The following is a 14,612-nucleotide window of genomic DNA, read 5'->3' on the forward strand; positions in this document are numbered from 1 at the left end:
CCCACCAGCCTCAAGCTATAGACCTCGTAATGACTTACTTTAACAAGTTCAAATTCGATTAAATGCAACATGGCACATGTCAGCCATCCGTCAAACATCTGAGGTGAATTGTAGTAATGTGTGTACAGTTTTTGATGTTTGCTGACAGTTTTAAGCCTCATCTCTCCTCTTCCCATCATGCCCCACATCTGGGTAATAGAATCTAAATTCTTTTTCCTTTGGTGCAGGGGGCTGGGAGGAGCGGGAGGTTGTACAAACCACTCAGTGGAATCATCAGTCTGGTCCTACACAAAACCACCATAAAAAACCAAGCCAATATTCTTTCTCTGCTCTCTCAAGCTATTTCAGAACTGTGTGGGTGCCACCCTGATCTCCCCAGAAAGTTCTCATTATATGATCAACCTTTTCATACCTTCTCAGGGTGTGTGTGGTATTATCTTCTGGACATCTGAACCACATTTTCCCCACCAGGTGTCCGCAATGGCAATCCCGACACTATGAAGTCTAAATAATCCAATTATTTAGGTGTTCTTTCTCTCAATTATGTTCTATAGAAAAACAAAAAAAAATTGATGTTCTGTATTTTTCAGTGTCCCTGACTTACAATGGCTTGACTTACAATTTTTTTACTTCATGATGGTGTGAAAGCAACACACATTTAGTAGAACCTATCTCGAATTTTTGAAGTTTGATTCTTCCTGGGTGAGTGATATGCGGTATGACTCCAGTGGTGCTGGGCAGCAGCACCAAGCCACGGTTCCCAGTCAGCCATGCCATCCTAAGAGACATCACAACAGGGACAGGGCCTCCAGAGCCATAGGCCAGTTTGACCCCAGCTCTGCCTTCAACTAGCCGTGTGATCCAAGTCACTGTTTAATTGTTCCAAGCATTCACCTATAAATCAGGATTCACTTTCAGGGGTTTGTTAGGAGGAGTGAATGAGATGTATGTAGAACACAGAGTAGGTGGCCAACAGGTGTCAGGTCTGGGATAGGGAGGTGAGGGTCATTGAAGTAAGTCTGATTCCTGGTTGAGAAGACAGGGGCCGGCTGAAGACCAGGAGGCTGGCCAGAGCTTGTGGGACATCCGCAGTCTGGGCCTGGCATTGAGGAGGGAAGGGCTCAGCCCTGCACCACGCCCCTCTCCCTCCAAGCACATCAGTGCCCCTGGGTCTGCCAGACACGGGCCCCAGACCTAAGGACTGTGGCAAAGCCACACCCCCTACCCTCAGCCCCAAACATGGAGCAAACAGATACGGAGGCATCTTCCAGTGCACTTTAATCAAAATTCCATCATCAGAAGAGTTCTTGTAGCATACAATGTTAGGATGGGCATGTCAACTTGGTCCTACAAATGGAATTTCCACATATTTGCACTTCAAACATGTATGAAAAATAAAATATATAATATTTAGCTTTATAAATTTCCCCACTTCATCACTTTGTCCTTAAAATAAATTACTACTTCTGTCCAATAAATTAAGCAACCTGGAGTCACGAAGCAAATGTCAGCCAAATGACTCCCATTTCCTGAAAAAGTTCTGGGGGAAATACTTGAGACAGTCAAATGCTTACAGGAATCAACATGAATTAAAACTAGCACATTCCTCACAGTGGGGCGAGACATTAAAAATGGAAGGCTGCTAATGGCTGTTCTTCTCTGTTGGGAAAAAATAAATCCCGCCTGACCATACCGAATGGTTGTGGAAGCTGCAGCTGAACTTTTGGCACCGGTGGAGAAAAGAGGCTTTTCAAAGAAGCCATTCCCAGCGATGATTCCATCAAAGCATCAGTCTGACGGAGAGGTGACAGAGGGGGAGGGACAGCTGCCACAGCCCTTCTCCAGAACTCCCTTCTGCGTTCCTGCTCCCAGCCCCCTCTGGAGGCCCAGACGCCCCCTCCATCTTGGAGAAGGCAGGGCATTGTCCAGGCAGCCTGCCCCCCTCCTTGAGCTGAAGAGTTCCTCACAGCCTAGTAAAGAACACTAAGAGAAAGGCCCTTCTGTGGGCGGCAGGGGCTGCTTTGCCATGTGCTCAGGGGACAGCAGGGTATACTCTATACACAAGGAACACAGATATTCCAGCAGGAGGGCCACACAGCCTTTAAAGGGGACAGACAGACAGGACACACGAGACATCGAGCATCCAAGAGGGCGGACAAGGCTGCGGTGTGCTAGCAATGGCAGGGGCTCTGCAAGGAGCCTCAAGGGCCTTCAACCCCCCACCCCCAGCAGGAAGTCAGAGATCTCCCCACCTGCAAGCTCAGGGCTACGTCCCCCCTCAAAACAACATAATCTTGGTAAGGAACAAAGAATCCAGTGACAAGGGCCGCTACAGAACCTCGGCCTTCGAGATTCCCTGGGAATGAGCTTTGGGGGCCCCAGCCCATTCTGGCGGGGGCTTTGTACTCAGTTTAACTGGGGGAGGAGGTGGCCTTGCACTTCTGACAGGAACAGCCCGGCCCTGGCCTAGACAGAGCCGGAGGCAGCTACAAGTCAAGGAGACGTTCCTCACAGGTCTCCACGGGCCACTTAGAAGCCCCTCCAAACACATCGACGTTGTTGTCCACCCAGGGTATGATGTTGCCGGGCATGTTCGTGGAGCAGTTGGCAATGTTGATAATTTCTTGTGCACGGAGGACGCGGTCCCATATGTTGAACTGGCTGAGCTCTCCCACGAATGCCTGCGTGGCATCAAACCTACCCCCAACGGTGTCCTGGGGAGGGGGCAACAGAACCCCATCAGTGCAGGTTCAAAAAGCGGACAGATCTGCTAATTCTCCTGGACTGTGAATGACCTCTGGGAAGGGATGCCAACTTGGGAGGGAGATGGGGAGACTGGGGCATTTTCCCGACTCCCTCCAACTCTGGCTACACCTTAGGACCCCTGATTCCTTCACATCCTGGGGCTCCACAACACGTTGCTCCAGGCTATAGTGGAAAGACATTTTGTCCAAATTCCCAAAGCTAGCACTAGCTCCCGGTCTCCAGACTCCCAGCCTCTCCCAGGGAAATGAGGGGAAGAATGGGCCCTCAGCAAACCTCAAGCATAGGCTGAAACATCAACTCTTACCTGCCCAGGAGCAGACAAGCAATGTACATCTCCCCCTTCTCCCACCCGGTGAGTTTCTTGAGGGCAGCTTCTGAAATCACCTTCCCACCCCCATCTCCGCCAGGGTGCTGAACCCCCACAGGCATGCCCTGAGTCCCCTAAAACACTGAGCCAGCAGCTCCTGGAAGATGCCATATCAGTCCTTGGCATCCAGAATCGATGCTGTGCCTGGCAGAGGCTTAATGTCTGGAAAGAACCTAAAGTCACTCCATGACAGCATGACCCCAAGGACACTCCTGTTCACCTGGGTTGGACTCCATTCTGGAATCTTTCTGAACCCACCACACCAACCTCAGGCCATAAGACAGCATGGGGTGAGCTGGCACTGTCATGCCTCAGTGGCTGGGTCTGGCAGGCAGACAGCTGACCAGGGGGCCCAGGGGCAACCTTCAAGTGTAGCCTTGTGCAGCTCGGCTGGCAGCATGCTCCCATCTTGCAACCCTGCACTCACCTGTTCCTGCCCGAGGATCAGCACACCCCCTGGCTTGATAGGGTGCCAGGGAGCCAGGTTCTCCCCAGTGCCAAGTTTCTCCCCATCCTGGAATGCTTCCCACATGCCGTCCCGTGTCGTCCAGGTGATACAGATATGGTGCCACTTGCCGTCACTGACAAACAGGGGCAGCTGTGCAACCTGTGGACAGCAGGTGAGGCACCCCCTCAGGGTTTCCAGAAGTCTGAGCTGCAGACGGACTGGAGGTCCAACTGCTCCCATCATGCAGGGTCCCTGCTGGTCTCCTCTTCTCTGCTTTTTGGGTGACATGGGCAACTCTGCCCTTCAAAAAGCCTTGGGGAGGGGACACTGTGTGACACAGACATCTAAGAGGAAAGGGGCATGTAGCCTGGGTACAAGCCCCTGACCCCAGGGTGGCCCAGCTTTCAAGGGGACACCTCTGGTCCAGGTTCTGCTGAGGGTCCAGGATGCTATCCAGACTGAACAGATGTGAGGTGAAGGACAGCCCCCATCCCTGCTGTGCTGAGTCTGAATGCCTCCTGCCAGAGGGCCTGAAGGGAAGTCAGGGTCCTACTGGGCCAGCCTCTTTGGAAAACAGTCAAGAACAGGTATCTACACTCTAGACAGAGGCTCACGACTATCCATCACGACACTTGCGGACTGTGTGTGTGTGTGCGCGTGTGTACTCCTGTGCAGTAAAAAAAAAAAAAAAAAAAAAAAGGCCTACAATTACGTGGGACTGTGTGCTGGGGGGTGCACACAGGGACCCCCCCCATATGGAACCGGAAGAAGGGCACTTCTGACCCACGTCGTCCGAGCGCAGTCCCGTGAGCACTGCAGCCCAGCCCAATCAGGTGCCATCCTGTTGTTACTGCTGGTATCCTAGCAACCCGCTGCTTCCTCCCAGGAATTGGCTGTTTATACGCCACCTAACCCAAGAGGAAAACAAGGTTCTGGCCCTGCTGTGTCCAAGGGCATTATTTAGAACAATTAATCCCTGGCTCAGGGACATGGTCACCACTAGAAGGAGCCCAGTGAGGAGATTCCACAGCATCTCCCACTTCAACTCCATCCGAGATGGTTCAGTAACGTCAGAGTAAGGGCCAGGGCAGAGGCAGCAGGGAGCTGGAGCAGCCATTCCAATGCTCAGCTCCAGCAAGGACGTCAGGACACTTTTCTTTGGCTATGCTGAGCCTGACTTCAGAATGGAAGTTTAAGTGGGGCTCCTGGAGGTCCTGCAGATGCCCAGAGCGGAGGTCTTGAGAAGACCACACTCTTGAATGCTGAAACCAGCCAGTCTATTAAAAAGGGATATTTACTCTGAAAAAAGCAAGGCTATAGAGATAGAGAACAGATCAGTGGTTGTCATGGAGTGGGGCAGGGGGTAGGAGCTGACCACAAAGGTGAATGAGATTTCGTAGGGGGGAAGAGGGGAGAAATGAAACATTTCCATATTTTAATTGTGCTAATCACACAAGTGCATGCATTTTCAAAACTGGTAGGACTGTTCACTAAAAACTCTTAAGTTTTACTGTAACTTATACCTCAGTAGACCACCCCAAAAAGATACACTGAAAAAATTTCCTACACAGAGAGACACACATAGACCCTCCCCCTAATCAGTATGGCCCGGGAGAACAGCCCTGAGTGATTGGCCCAAGGGCCTGTGACCATTCAGGCCGGCCCAAGAGACCCCAGCTCTACTCCTCCCACAGCACCTGGCCTGGACCCTTTGCCGCTTCTAGGCCAGACTCACAGCTTGGATCTCCACCAGCCATGGCTGCCTGCCCCTGCCCCCTACCCAGCCAGCTGGCCAGAGTGGGACTGAGTTGGTGCAGAGCTGTCCCCACTGTGAGGAGGACAGCCCCGCAGCCAGCTGTCAGAAGCCGCACAGGCTGACCACTGCTGCTGTGATGGGGGCATCCAAGCAGGCCTCACCTTGTCGTTGATAAGCAGCTCAATGGGGTTGTTGCCCCACTCTATCAGCACGATCTCGTTGGCCTGCCCGGGCACTGCGTAAGAGAACGGTGTGCCGATGCCCGGCAAGGCGCTGGATCGCAGCCACAGGCAGATGGTGAAGGCGTACAGTTCAGGCAGTGTTTTCTTGATCTTGCCATACAGGTAGTTTGTGCGCAGGGGGAGGGACACTTTGAACGCGTCGGGAGACTTGAACGCACTGTTGCCTGGGGGGTGGAGAAGAGAGGCCATGGTGTGTTAGCCTACTCCCCGCCAGCGCAGCCCAGAGCCACAGCTCACCTGGACCCCAAATTCCCCCAGGTCAGCCCCTCAAGCAACAGAGCACCCGCTACTGGGGAGCCACGGTGCAAAGTGCTACCAGCCCAGAAGTAAACAAGACTGGCCTTGGTCCTGAAAGCTTGAAGAAGCGGGTAAGGACAAGTTGAATTTAATTTTCTAGTTAAGCCAGAAAACCCTTCTTCAGCTCTTTCCTTAAAATCCTAGCCCCTTTAGCTCCTTCAGCAAGGGCAGGGTTGGGGCCCTGCTGGACTTGGGCTTAGAGGCAAAAAGTCCTTAACAGGGACCTGGACACCTGATTGATAGATACTCGTCAAGCCAATAAGTCCCTGTCACTTCTCACCCTGAAGAATCACTGCCCCCCAAGCAAAGGAGTGCACATGGGTGCCTGGACACTATAGCTTAACTCAGAAGTGGCTTTTTGGACTAAATACCTCACATGAACCACTTTGCTCATGATTTGCCTTTTTTCCTCAAGAGAAGATTGTGTCTGTTGATGATTTCCTGCGGTTTGGAGCCAGTCAGAGACAGAGAAGTACAGAGGTGCCCCTCCCCGCTGAGGTGAGCACCCACAGCCAGAGCCTTGAGCCCTTGGGGCCTGCCAGGGACTGAAGAGAAGCCCCCGACTGTCCTCATGTAAATGGTGCTTCCAAAATCTTTGAAAGCCACTAGTACGCTTAACTGGGTCAGAGTAATTTCTAATAGTTCTGACTTAAGCTCCAAATTAACAATAAAAATAAACACACAGAAGGCAAGTCCCCGTCTCGAGTTATCACAGATTCCGAAGTTTGCCGGGTACCACCCAGTTCTGTGAGGGGTCACGGCAGCAGCTTCCCTCTCAGCTGCGGACCGGATGCTTCTGGTGAAGGAACCTAAACACCCTTCGCTCATTCAACAAGTATTTATTAGGCATCCACAAGGGGCGGGAGGGATACCATCACCATGAGAAACATGCAGGCTCTATGGACCCAGAACCAATGGAACCAGACAGGCCTGTGTCTCATGTGAGTGCATGAATCAGTCCCTTCTATGGAACAGAGGCCACAATGGATGAACCTTTCTCGACTGCGATCCCCCAGACTCATTTGCTTTCGTAGTCAGGAACATGTGAGAGAAGCTCTCTGGTGCCATGGTTCACCCCCACCCAAGGAAGACCTGCAAAGAAAAGCAACATGGCCCAGCATCACCCTTTCAACCTCTGGAACAGGCAGCAGAGAAAGACTAGCCTGTGGGCCTTATGGGTACTATTTACTTGAATCTGCTGCTTGTGGATTCTTGTCCGGTCCATCCTGAGCTCCCCATCTGCAGAGTCACTGAATACCTAGCGAGGGCTGGGAAGGCTTGGTCACCTGGGGAAGACGAGGGGGGCCACGCCGGGTACAGGCAGAAGCAAAACTGAGAACAGAAAGCCCCATCCCCAATTCTGTGGATTGTGCAGTTGAGGCACCGAGGTTTGGAGAAGCGAGGGGACTCAACCACTGGTCACACAGCTAATGAAGGACAGAGTAGGGAGCAGAAGTCCCTCTCTCAACTACGTGCAGCCACTAGTTCTTAATCTGCAAATGGCCATGTTCTTCACGAAGGCATGATTAGCTAATAAAGAGAAATGGCTTCTATCCTTGCAGGTGGGCAGGCCTGCTGATTTAATAAGGCTCAGTGTCGGTAATATCGTTAGCTAGGTGACAACAGATAGGTTTAATTAGACCTGGGAGAGCCAAGGGGCAGAGGAGGGGCCCACACCCGGAAAGCTGGTGCCCTCTATTTATATCAAACAGCTTGGAGGTTTAGAGGAAACTTCGTTAAAACCAATTAAGGCATAAAAAGGCCTGACCAATAAATCAGAGGCTGCAGGTGGCAGACAAGTGAAAATGGGGGGCAGCTGGGGCCAAAGAGAGACAGGTTCTGTCTTCTCAGTGGCAACGTTTACTTCAGCTCCAAGGTGGGCTGTCCCTGGCTGGCTGGCCCGGAACTTGGAGGCTCCTGCAGACGAGCAGATCCCACAACAGAGGAAACGAGTATCCGTGGGCTCAGGCAGCGCAAGCCTCTGCATGGAGCATCGGATGCTCACCCCTGGGCTCTCAGGAGCCTCCAGCCCAGTGGGGCTGGAGCCCACACACCACTCCAGGCTGCAGCCTCTGGGCACCTTGTCTTCTGGGGTCACCACCAAGTTCAACCCCAGCTCTGCAACCTGCTGGACCCGTGAATGCACGAATCACTTGGCTCTCTGACTCAGTCCCTCATCTATAACTAATACCTACCTCACACAGTGGTTGCAAGGGTTACGGAAGACACGGAATGTGGAAGTCGCAGCCTGGTGTCTGGCTCTGAACAGGCCCATAATGGGCAGGAGATGATGGACTGAGGGCCAGAGTCCCCAAAGCCCCCACTTTGCATATGCTTGACGTCCATCTCCTCTGAGCTCAGCAGGATGCTTTGAGGCACAGAATGTATTTTCCACTCTTGGTTTATTTGGGGGCTGGGAGTTTATATATTCCTTTATTCTCATCACAAATAGGACAGATAGAAACTCAGAAGACAAATTTGTCGGCAGATGATCACTTTCCTCAAAGATTCATTCCAGAGCTGGGTGGCGCACACAGAGGGATTCTAGAGTTCTCGTGGTAGGTCAGTACCAGGTCCTGGGGGCTCTACAAGAAGGCCAATCAGGGGCCCTGCCCTGTAGAGCTCAGTGCTAGCTAGAACATGAGCCTCCTTTCTGTGCCAGATGAGCTCTGAGGGCTTCCCATAAAACCTAGGCATCAAGAGCGTGGATGCTGGAATCTGGCTGGGGATGGGAGGGATAGTCATCCAGAGCCAGCTGCCGGGTGGTCAAAGCCATGTTGCCGCTGCTGCTCACCAGCCGGTGGCCCAGGCCCCACTCAGTCCCCTCTCCCCAAATGATACACCTCTGGCCGAAAGTTCAGGGCATTCTTCTCATCTGTGGAATGGGTATAAGTCAGGTCCTCTCTCACAGGGGTGATGTGTTCAGCACACGCTAACGCGGCAGGCTTCTATTCACCGACGTCCTTGTAGCAATTCAGCCACTGAGCCAGGCAAGGGATACAGCCAGCACGGTCCCTGGCGGAGCTCTCTTTGTTCTACAGCTCCCCCCTTCAAGACACTAAGTGACTGTGGTGTGCCTGCATGTTGCCAGGTTCCGCTGTGGGCGAGACTGGGGAAAGGGAAGGCAAGCCACCCTCACCTTGGACCCGATGCTGCCTTTCTGTCCTCCTGTCGGCAAGAAAGGCTCCAGCCGCAGCTGCTCTGCCTTCAGGGAAGGCTCTTGAGACCTAAGGAATTTTCTGAGGTCACCCGGCAGAGGTGAGGCAGAGAGGAAATTCCTTCAGAAACTCAAGAATCCAAGTCTAACAGGCAAGTCACCCATCCCTTTCTGAGAAGGATAAGGAAGGAAGAAAGCAGGAAAGTGTTGAAGGAGACCTGCGACTTCTGGGGAGCTGCTGTAATAAAATGGAACAGACACACCATCCCCTTGATCATCTGGCCCTCCCTTGCCAGAGTCACTAAAGGCACAGCTGGACCTTCTCCTGTCAGTTCATGAAATCGAGTAATGAGAAACTGTCTTTGTCAGGCTGGTGCATCTGAGAAGATTACAATTTCATATCCACTATCAGCAAACTTACACTTCACTCCCAGGCCACTAGGCAGTTTGGGGGTTGATAATGCAGTCTGAATTATGTAGGGCCCTCGATCCCTTCCCTTCCTGTGCCCCATGGGAGAAACTCATGCACCCCAGTGTGAGCAGAGGAGAGAAAGAGACTCAGAATCCACTGAAGGTCTGGTTAGGAAGTGACTGAAATGTCCACATGGCAGGAGGACGGGGTTGGGTTGTTTGTCCACGCTGGTCCTGAGGGCACTGGCTTTCCCACGGATAACAGGGGGCGGGGAAGGGGCGGCTAATTCCTGAGAGGACCATCCTCAATCATGCTACTGTTTCCTCCAACAGCTGCGAGCTATCTCCATGCAGGGTCAGTCACTGCAGACACCCCGGGGGTCACTGTCTGGGATGGAAAGCAGGCCGCTCCCAGCAGCAATAGGCCCCTTCAGTCTCCACCAGGTCAGAAGATGTATCAACAAGGCTGTCAAGCTGGGCAACTGTCAGGCAGAAACCCTACACCCCTGCACACCACGGGAGATGCCTCAAGTTGAAAAAGCAACACTTCATTTGCGAAACAGAGAAGGGAAAGCGGAGACCTGCTGGGATGGTAGAGAATGCTGTGGCTTTTTGCGCATAGGACAGGTAGGTTCAGAGATGACCCAAGAGCAGCCTCAGAGCCAACCCCAGCAAACAGGAGCAGAGCCTGGCGCTAACAGCAAGCAGGGGTCACGACTCTCTCAAGGGCCCTAGTGGCCTGTCTGTAAATGGGTGGCTATGGGGCCAGCCACCCTCTGCCGGCTCTGCCTTACTAAGCCCGGCCTCCCTTACACTGCAGCCAAACACCAAGACAATGGGGTGGGGGTGGGGGGCTGAGAGGGATGTCAGCCAGAGGGCGACAGAGAAGCTCGTCAAGAACTCACCTCGCTCCAGCTCAGCCACCCTCTGCAGCAGAGCATTCAGGGCATTTTCTGTCTTCTGCCTGTGAGCAGAGGTCTCATTGTGGAGCAGGGACTTCTCGTCCTCCAGCTCTGCCACCTTGCGCAGCAGCTGCCTCTCCAGCTCCCCCAGTCGCCGCTGGAGCACCTCTCGAAAGTCGCTGGGCAGCACTGCATTGGACACATTCACTCGGAGCTGGTGCTTTTAGATGGGGAGAGGGACATATGAGGGAGAAGTATTAAGGCCATTTAAAAAGAAATTGGGAAATGTAGCTCTAAAAGCCCAACCGCACAGGGAGAAGCTTCCGAAACAGGAGTATTAAATCGTGCCAATGGCACGAAGGGGAGCACTTCACGGATGCTTTTTGCTTTTTTGTATGGAAAGGATTTCAAAGTCAAACAAGAATTACCTTGCTGCAATCTTTGAAACTTACGAATTCCATTTTCCTCTCTCAGAAAGCTATTTTCCTTCTCTTGCTAAAAACTCAAAATTTTAATCACTATCTACCATCCTTGGGTAAAGACCACAACACAGTGAAGATTAAAAAAAAAAGTTAACCAAATGGTACTAAAGCAGATGAGCTTTCATCTAGAAGTGGAAACAGCCCCCAAGTCCCAATATGGCACAAAGGTGAATAATTATGCTTGCAGAGATGTTACTGGAAAATGAGAGACCTAAAATGTGACAGTTTTGAATTCCAGGAATTTTTGCTTTGAATGCTGTTGCTAAATCCTCATTTCCTATGCCTTCTCCTCCTCTACCATCATGCTGGCTCTGGAGGCAGTCTGCCACTGGCTAGCCATGAATCCTTGGCAAGCTATGTACCCCCTTTCTAAGCATTCCAAATTGTAAAATGCAGCTAAGAGGATCTGCCTCAAAGGACTGTTGGAAGGGTTAAAATTAGATAATACGCCTGGAATATATTTAGTAAACTAGAAATGTTAGCTGCTATTAATCATACCGAATCAAGGGATATACAGATGCTGGAAATACTGTATTTAGCCATCATGCCACAGGAAATCCTCAAATAATTTTGCAATAATTACCACCTGTAATTGAAACCTAGTTCTGCTAATGAGCATTCTGGTAAACGTTTTCAACAGAAACGTTCCACACTTCTTAAATAGGGTTCAAAAGGAAAGATGGAAGTTAAATGAGGATTTCTCTCACAAAGTTCCAAACTGCATACACCTTCCAAGAGAGAAACGTAAGAAGGTCCCTTCCCCCAAAACAGCCTGAAAGGGCACCTTAGAACGGGCGCAGTTCGCGGGCAGAGCATCTTTGAAGTTAAAACCAGGTTTCCTCCGAGGCGCCAAGCGGCGTGTGGCCCGGGACCCGCCCGCGCTCGCCTCCCCGCCGCGACCCTGGGGTCTCCGCCCGCTCCGGCCCAGCCCGGCCTGATTTATAAAAGGAAACACGGGACGCCCGGGACAGCTGACCGCACTCGGCAGCCGCAAGTCACCCGGCACAGCCTCTGCGAGCGCGTGCGGCCCCGGGGGTCTCGGACATTTAGAGAGAAGAGGCCGTCCCGGTCCGCTCAACCGGATCCCGGGAAGTGACTGGCCACAAGGCGGACAGTCCCGGTGCGGGGCGGGGGAAGAGGCGGGTGTTAACCCTTTCCTTTCAGCAAGAAGCGGGGGGTGGGGGGTGGGGGTGGGATGCGAGCCCCGCTGGTAAGTTCGCGAACCCGACAGAGAACCAACCCCTACCCCCGACCCCAAGCCCAGCTTGCTGTGTCCCGCACTGTCTGGCTGGCAGAACCACGCGCCCCACCACTGCCCCGCGCCTTGGATCTTTCCCACCCTTCAGGATCACCCCCCACCCAGCCCCGCGCTCACGCTACCTCGAGGCTCTCCAGGCGGTCCTTGAGGGTCTGCAGCGAGCGGCTGAGCTGCTCCACGACGTGGCCCGGGTCCCGCGGCAGATCGCCCATAGTGTCCTTGCCTGTGGCTGCCGGGCCCTGCGCCTTGCCGCCCGCCAGCCCCTCGCAGCGCGCCAGCTTGCCCGTGAGCTCGCGGATGGCCTCGCGCTGCGCGCCCAGCGTCTCCTTCTGCTGCACGACGGTCTCGCGCAGCTGCAGCACCGCGGCCCGCAGCTCCTCCTCGGGGCTCAGCGCGCCGCCCTGCATGGGCATCGCGGGCAACGGGCAGCCGGCGCGCGCAGCCTCCGGGGGCAGCGCCGTGCACACGAAGCGGCTGCCGGGCGCCGGGCCGTCTTGGGCGCCGGCGGCCACGACGATCGCCAAGCCGGCGGCCAGCAGCGCTAACATCCCGTCGCCGCAGCGCTCACTCCAGCATCAGCGGGAGGGCGGGCGCCGTCGGGGCGCGCGGCGGAGGCGCCTCCGCTGCGGGCTGAGGCCCGGCGCGCCGCTCAAGGGCAGCTTGAGCGCGGGAGCAAAGGGAACCGCCTGCCTCCCGAAGCCCGCTGTCTCCGCTCCGCGTACCGCTCTGATCGCACCCGGTCCGCGCGCCCTTTCTTAAGCTGGGGGTGGGGGGGGCCGGCGCGTGGGGCGCAGCGCCGCGAGCTCTGATTGGCCCGGCTGGGCGCGCGTCAGCGAGGGGGCGGGGCGGGGGCGCCTTCTCTAGGCGGGCGGGCGCGTGTGTGGGCCCGAGGCGGGGGCGCTAGCGTGGGGTCCCGGGGCTCTCAAAAAGGGAGGACTGAGGTAAAAAAAAAAAAAAAAAGAAAAGCAAAAAAAGAAAGAAAAGGAAAAGGGAAAAAAAAAAAAGCCGCCCCGGGTGCCTTCGAGAGCCTTGGCCCCGTGTCCAGGAGCCCCTCAGACCCACCCGAGAACGTGGGCGTCGGGGGCTGAAGAGAAGCCGGCAACTTCCCCGGGGCGGCTTCGGAGCTTCCGGCTCGGCGCGACGCCTCGCTCTGCGGCCACCGCCGCCCGGGTGGGGAGGGACCCCCCACTTCCCAAGCGAGGAAAGTGAGGAGGAGCCCTGGGAGAAGGAACTCAACCCAGGGCTGCCGTCGAGAGACCCCCGCGGGCCGCGAGGGCCTCCTCGTCAAGCCGCGGTCGCCTCGCCCTGAAGACGGAAAGGAGATGCACGACGACCGCCCCCCCGGGCCGCCAGCCGCGTGCACGTCCACCTCCCCGGCCCCCACCGCCGCCAGTCGCGGTGGGCAAGACTTCTTAGGTCCGCGGGGACCGGAAACGCGCGCCAGACTCCGACTGCGCGGAGGGGGCGCGCGCACACCGCCTCCGCCGAGGGCATGGCGCGGGGGCCGGCGTCACGAGGCCACCGGCGGAGCTCTCCGTGCTGGTCGGGCGACAGCCCAGCAGGTGGTGAACTTACTCAGCCAGCCCTGGGCTCCGCAGGTCCATCGGAGCGCAGCCATCCCGGAGATACCACGTAGGAAAGCCGGACCCCACCCTCGTAAGCCGGCTGCCCGCAGTTTCAGTTTCCCAGTGTGAGGCCGCTGCCCTCACATTCTTGGGAGATCCCGGATTTGGACAGAAACCCCAAAAGGCAGGAGGAGCCAATTTGTTTCAAAATCTTGGCTGTGGCTTGCCAACAAGTTCAGAGGGATTTTGATGCACAGCTACAGATCGAGCGGGTTTACTGCACATTATAAATGGAAACTTTATTTTTTCTCGGTGTTTTTAAGAAATCCGGTGGCAAGGTCATTAATCACATTATCCATTATACCAGAAACGAAATGGATTTGTCGCTTGTGCACAGAAGCTGAGGTTGATTCTGAAAACAAATTGTATCAAACTAAATGAAATTATTATGATAATATAAAATAGACTGCAGTGATTAATCTCCAGAAACCAAATTTTGACCTGCTTTGCACTTCAAACAATAGTTTTCTGTTATGTAAATACTTGTGGGGTTTTCAAGGACTATGTAAATTACAAGAAAAGTTCTATTCATGAAAATCTTTTTATGGATAAACATCAGAGACCGGAAAACCTGGTCTATACAACACCTAAAGCAGAGGACAGTGGAAGTGATGGTGGTTCAGGTAAGAATATTCGTTGATAGGAAAGATATGAGGTGGGGGTGGAGGGAAGCGGGTAATGGGCTAATGCCACTGTTGGTCCCCAATACCAGGAGGTGTCAGCTTCACGTAGTAAATATGACCTTGAACAGGCTCATTCCTCCTGCATCCTTAGGTCAGTTCTTTGAAAAACCCCAGAAGTTCCAGTGAGCCCAAATACACACAAACTGCTGTAATGAAAGCAGTAAGGTTGCAAAGCATTTTATAAAATATTACATTTTAGGTGATTCCATCAGGCGCCA

At 53.9% G+C, this 14,612-nt stretch overlaps 1 protein-coding gene across 1 annotated transcript; it reads right to left on the reverse strand.

Annotated features, from left to right (window-relative positions):
* Nucleotides 1–1,260: 1,260 nt before the first annotated feature.
* On the reverse strand, nucleotides 1,261–12,781 carry NPTX2 (neuronal pentraxin 2). The gene is made up of 5 exons (XM_032872680.1): nucleotides 12,209–12,781; nucleotides 10,350–10,566; nucleotides 5,499–5,743; nucleotides 3,561–3,740; nucleotides 1,261–2,714 (listed from the first exon to the last, which is right to left on the reverse strand). The coding sequence occupies exons 1-5, from the start codon at nucleotides 12,632–12,634 to the stop codon at nucleotides 2,487–2,489; spliced, it is 1,296 nt and encodes a 431-aa protein (XP_032728571.1). The 5' UTR covers nucleotides 12,635–12,781; the 3' UTR covers nucleotides 1,261–2,486.
* Between the last annotated feature and the right edge of the window lie 1,831 nt (nucleotides 12,782–14,612).

Source organism: Lontra canadensis, unplaced genomic scaffold (genome assembly GCF_010015895.1).
Source record: "Lontra canadensis isolate GAN:19392208 unplaced genomic scaffold, GSC_riverotter_1.0 scaffold45, whole genome shotgun sequence".
In the NCBI taxonomy this organism is placed as follows: domain Eukaryota; kingdom Metazoa; phylum Chordata; class Mammalia; order Carnivora; family Mustelidae; genus Lontra; species Lontra canadensis.

What these genes read in the sequence shown, in the direction of transcription:
- NPTX2 (XM_032872680.1), bottom strand. Translation starts at nt 12,634, where the DNA reads ATGTTAGCGCTGCTGGCCGCCGGCTTGGCGATCGTCGTGGCCGCCGGC. An exon ending in ACCGCCTGGAGAGCCTCGAG is followed by an intron (nt 10,567 to 12,208) that starts GTAGCGTGAGCG and finishes CCCATCTAAAAG; the next exon opens with CACCAGCTCCGAGTGAATGT. An exon ending in GGTGGCTGAGCTGGAGCGAG is followed by an intron (nt 5,744 to 10,349) that starts GTGAGTTCTTGA and finishes TCCACCCCCCAG; the next exon opens with GCAACAGTGCGTTCAAGTCT.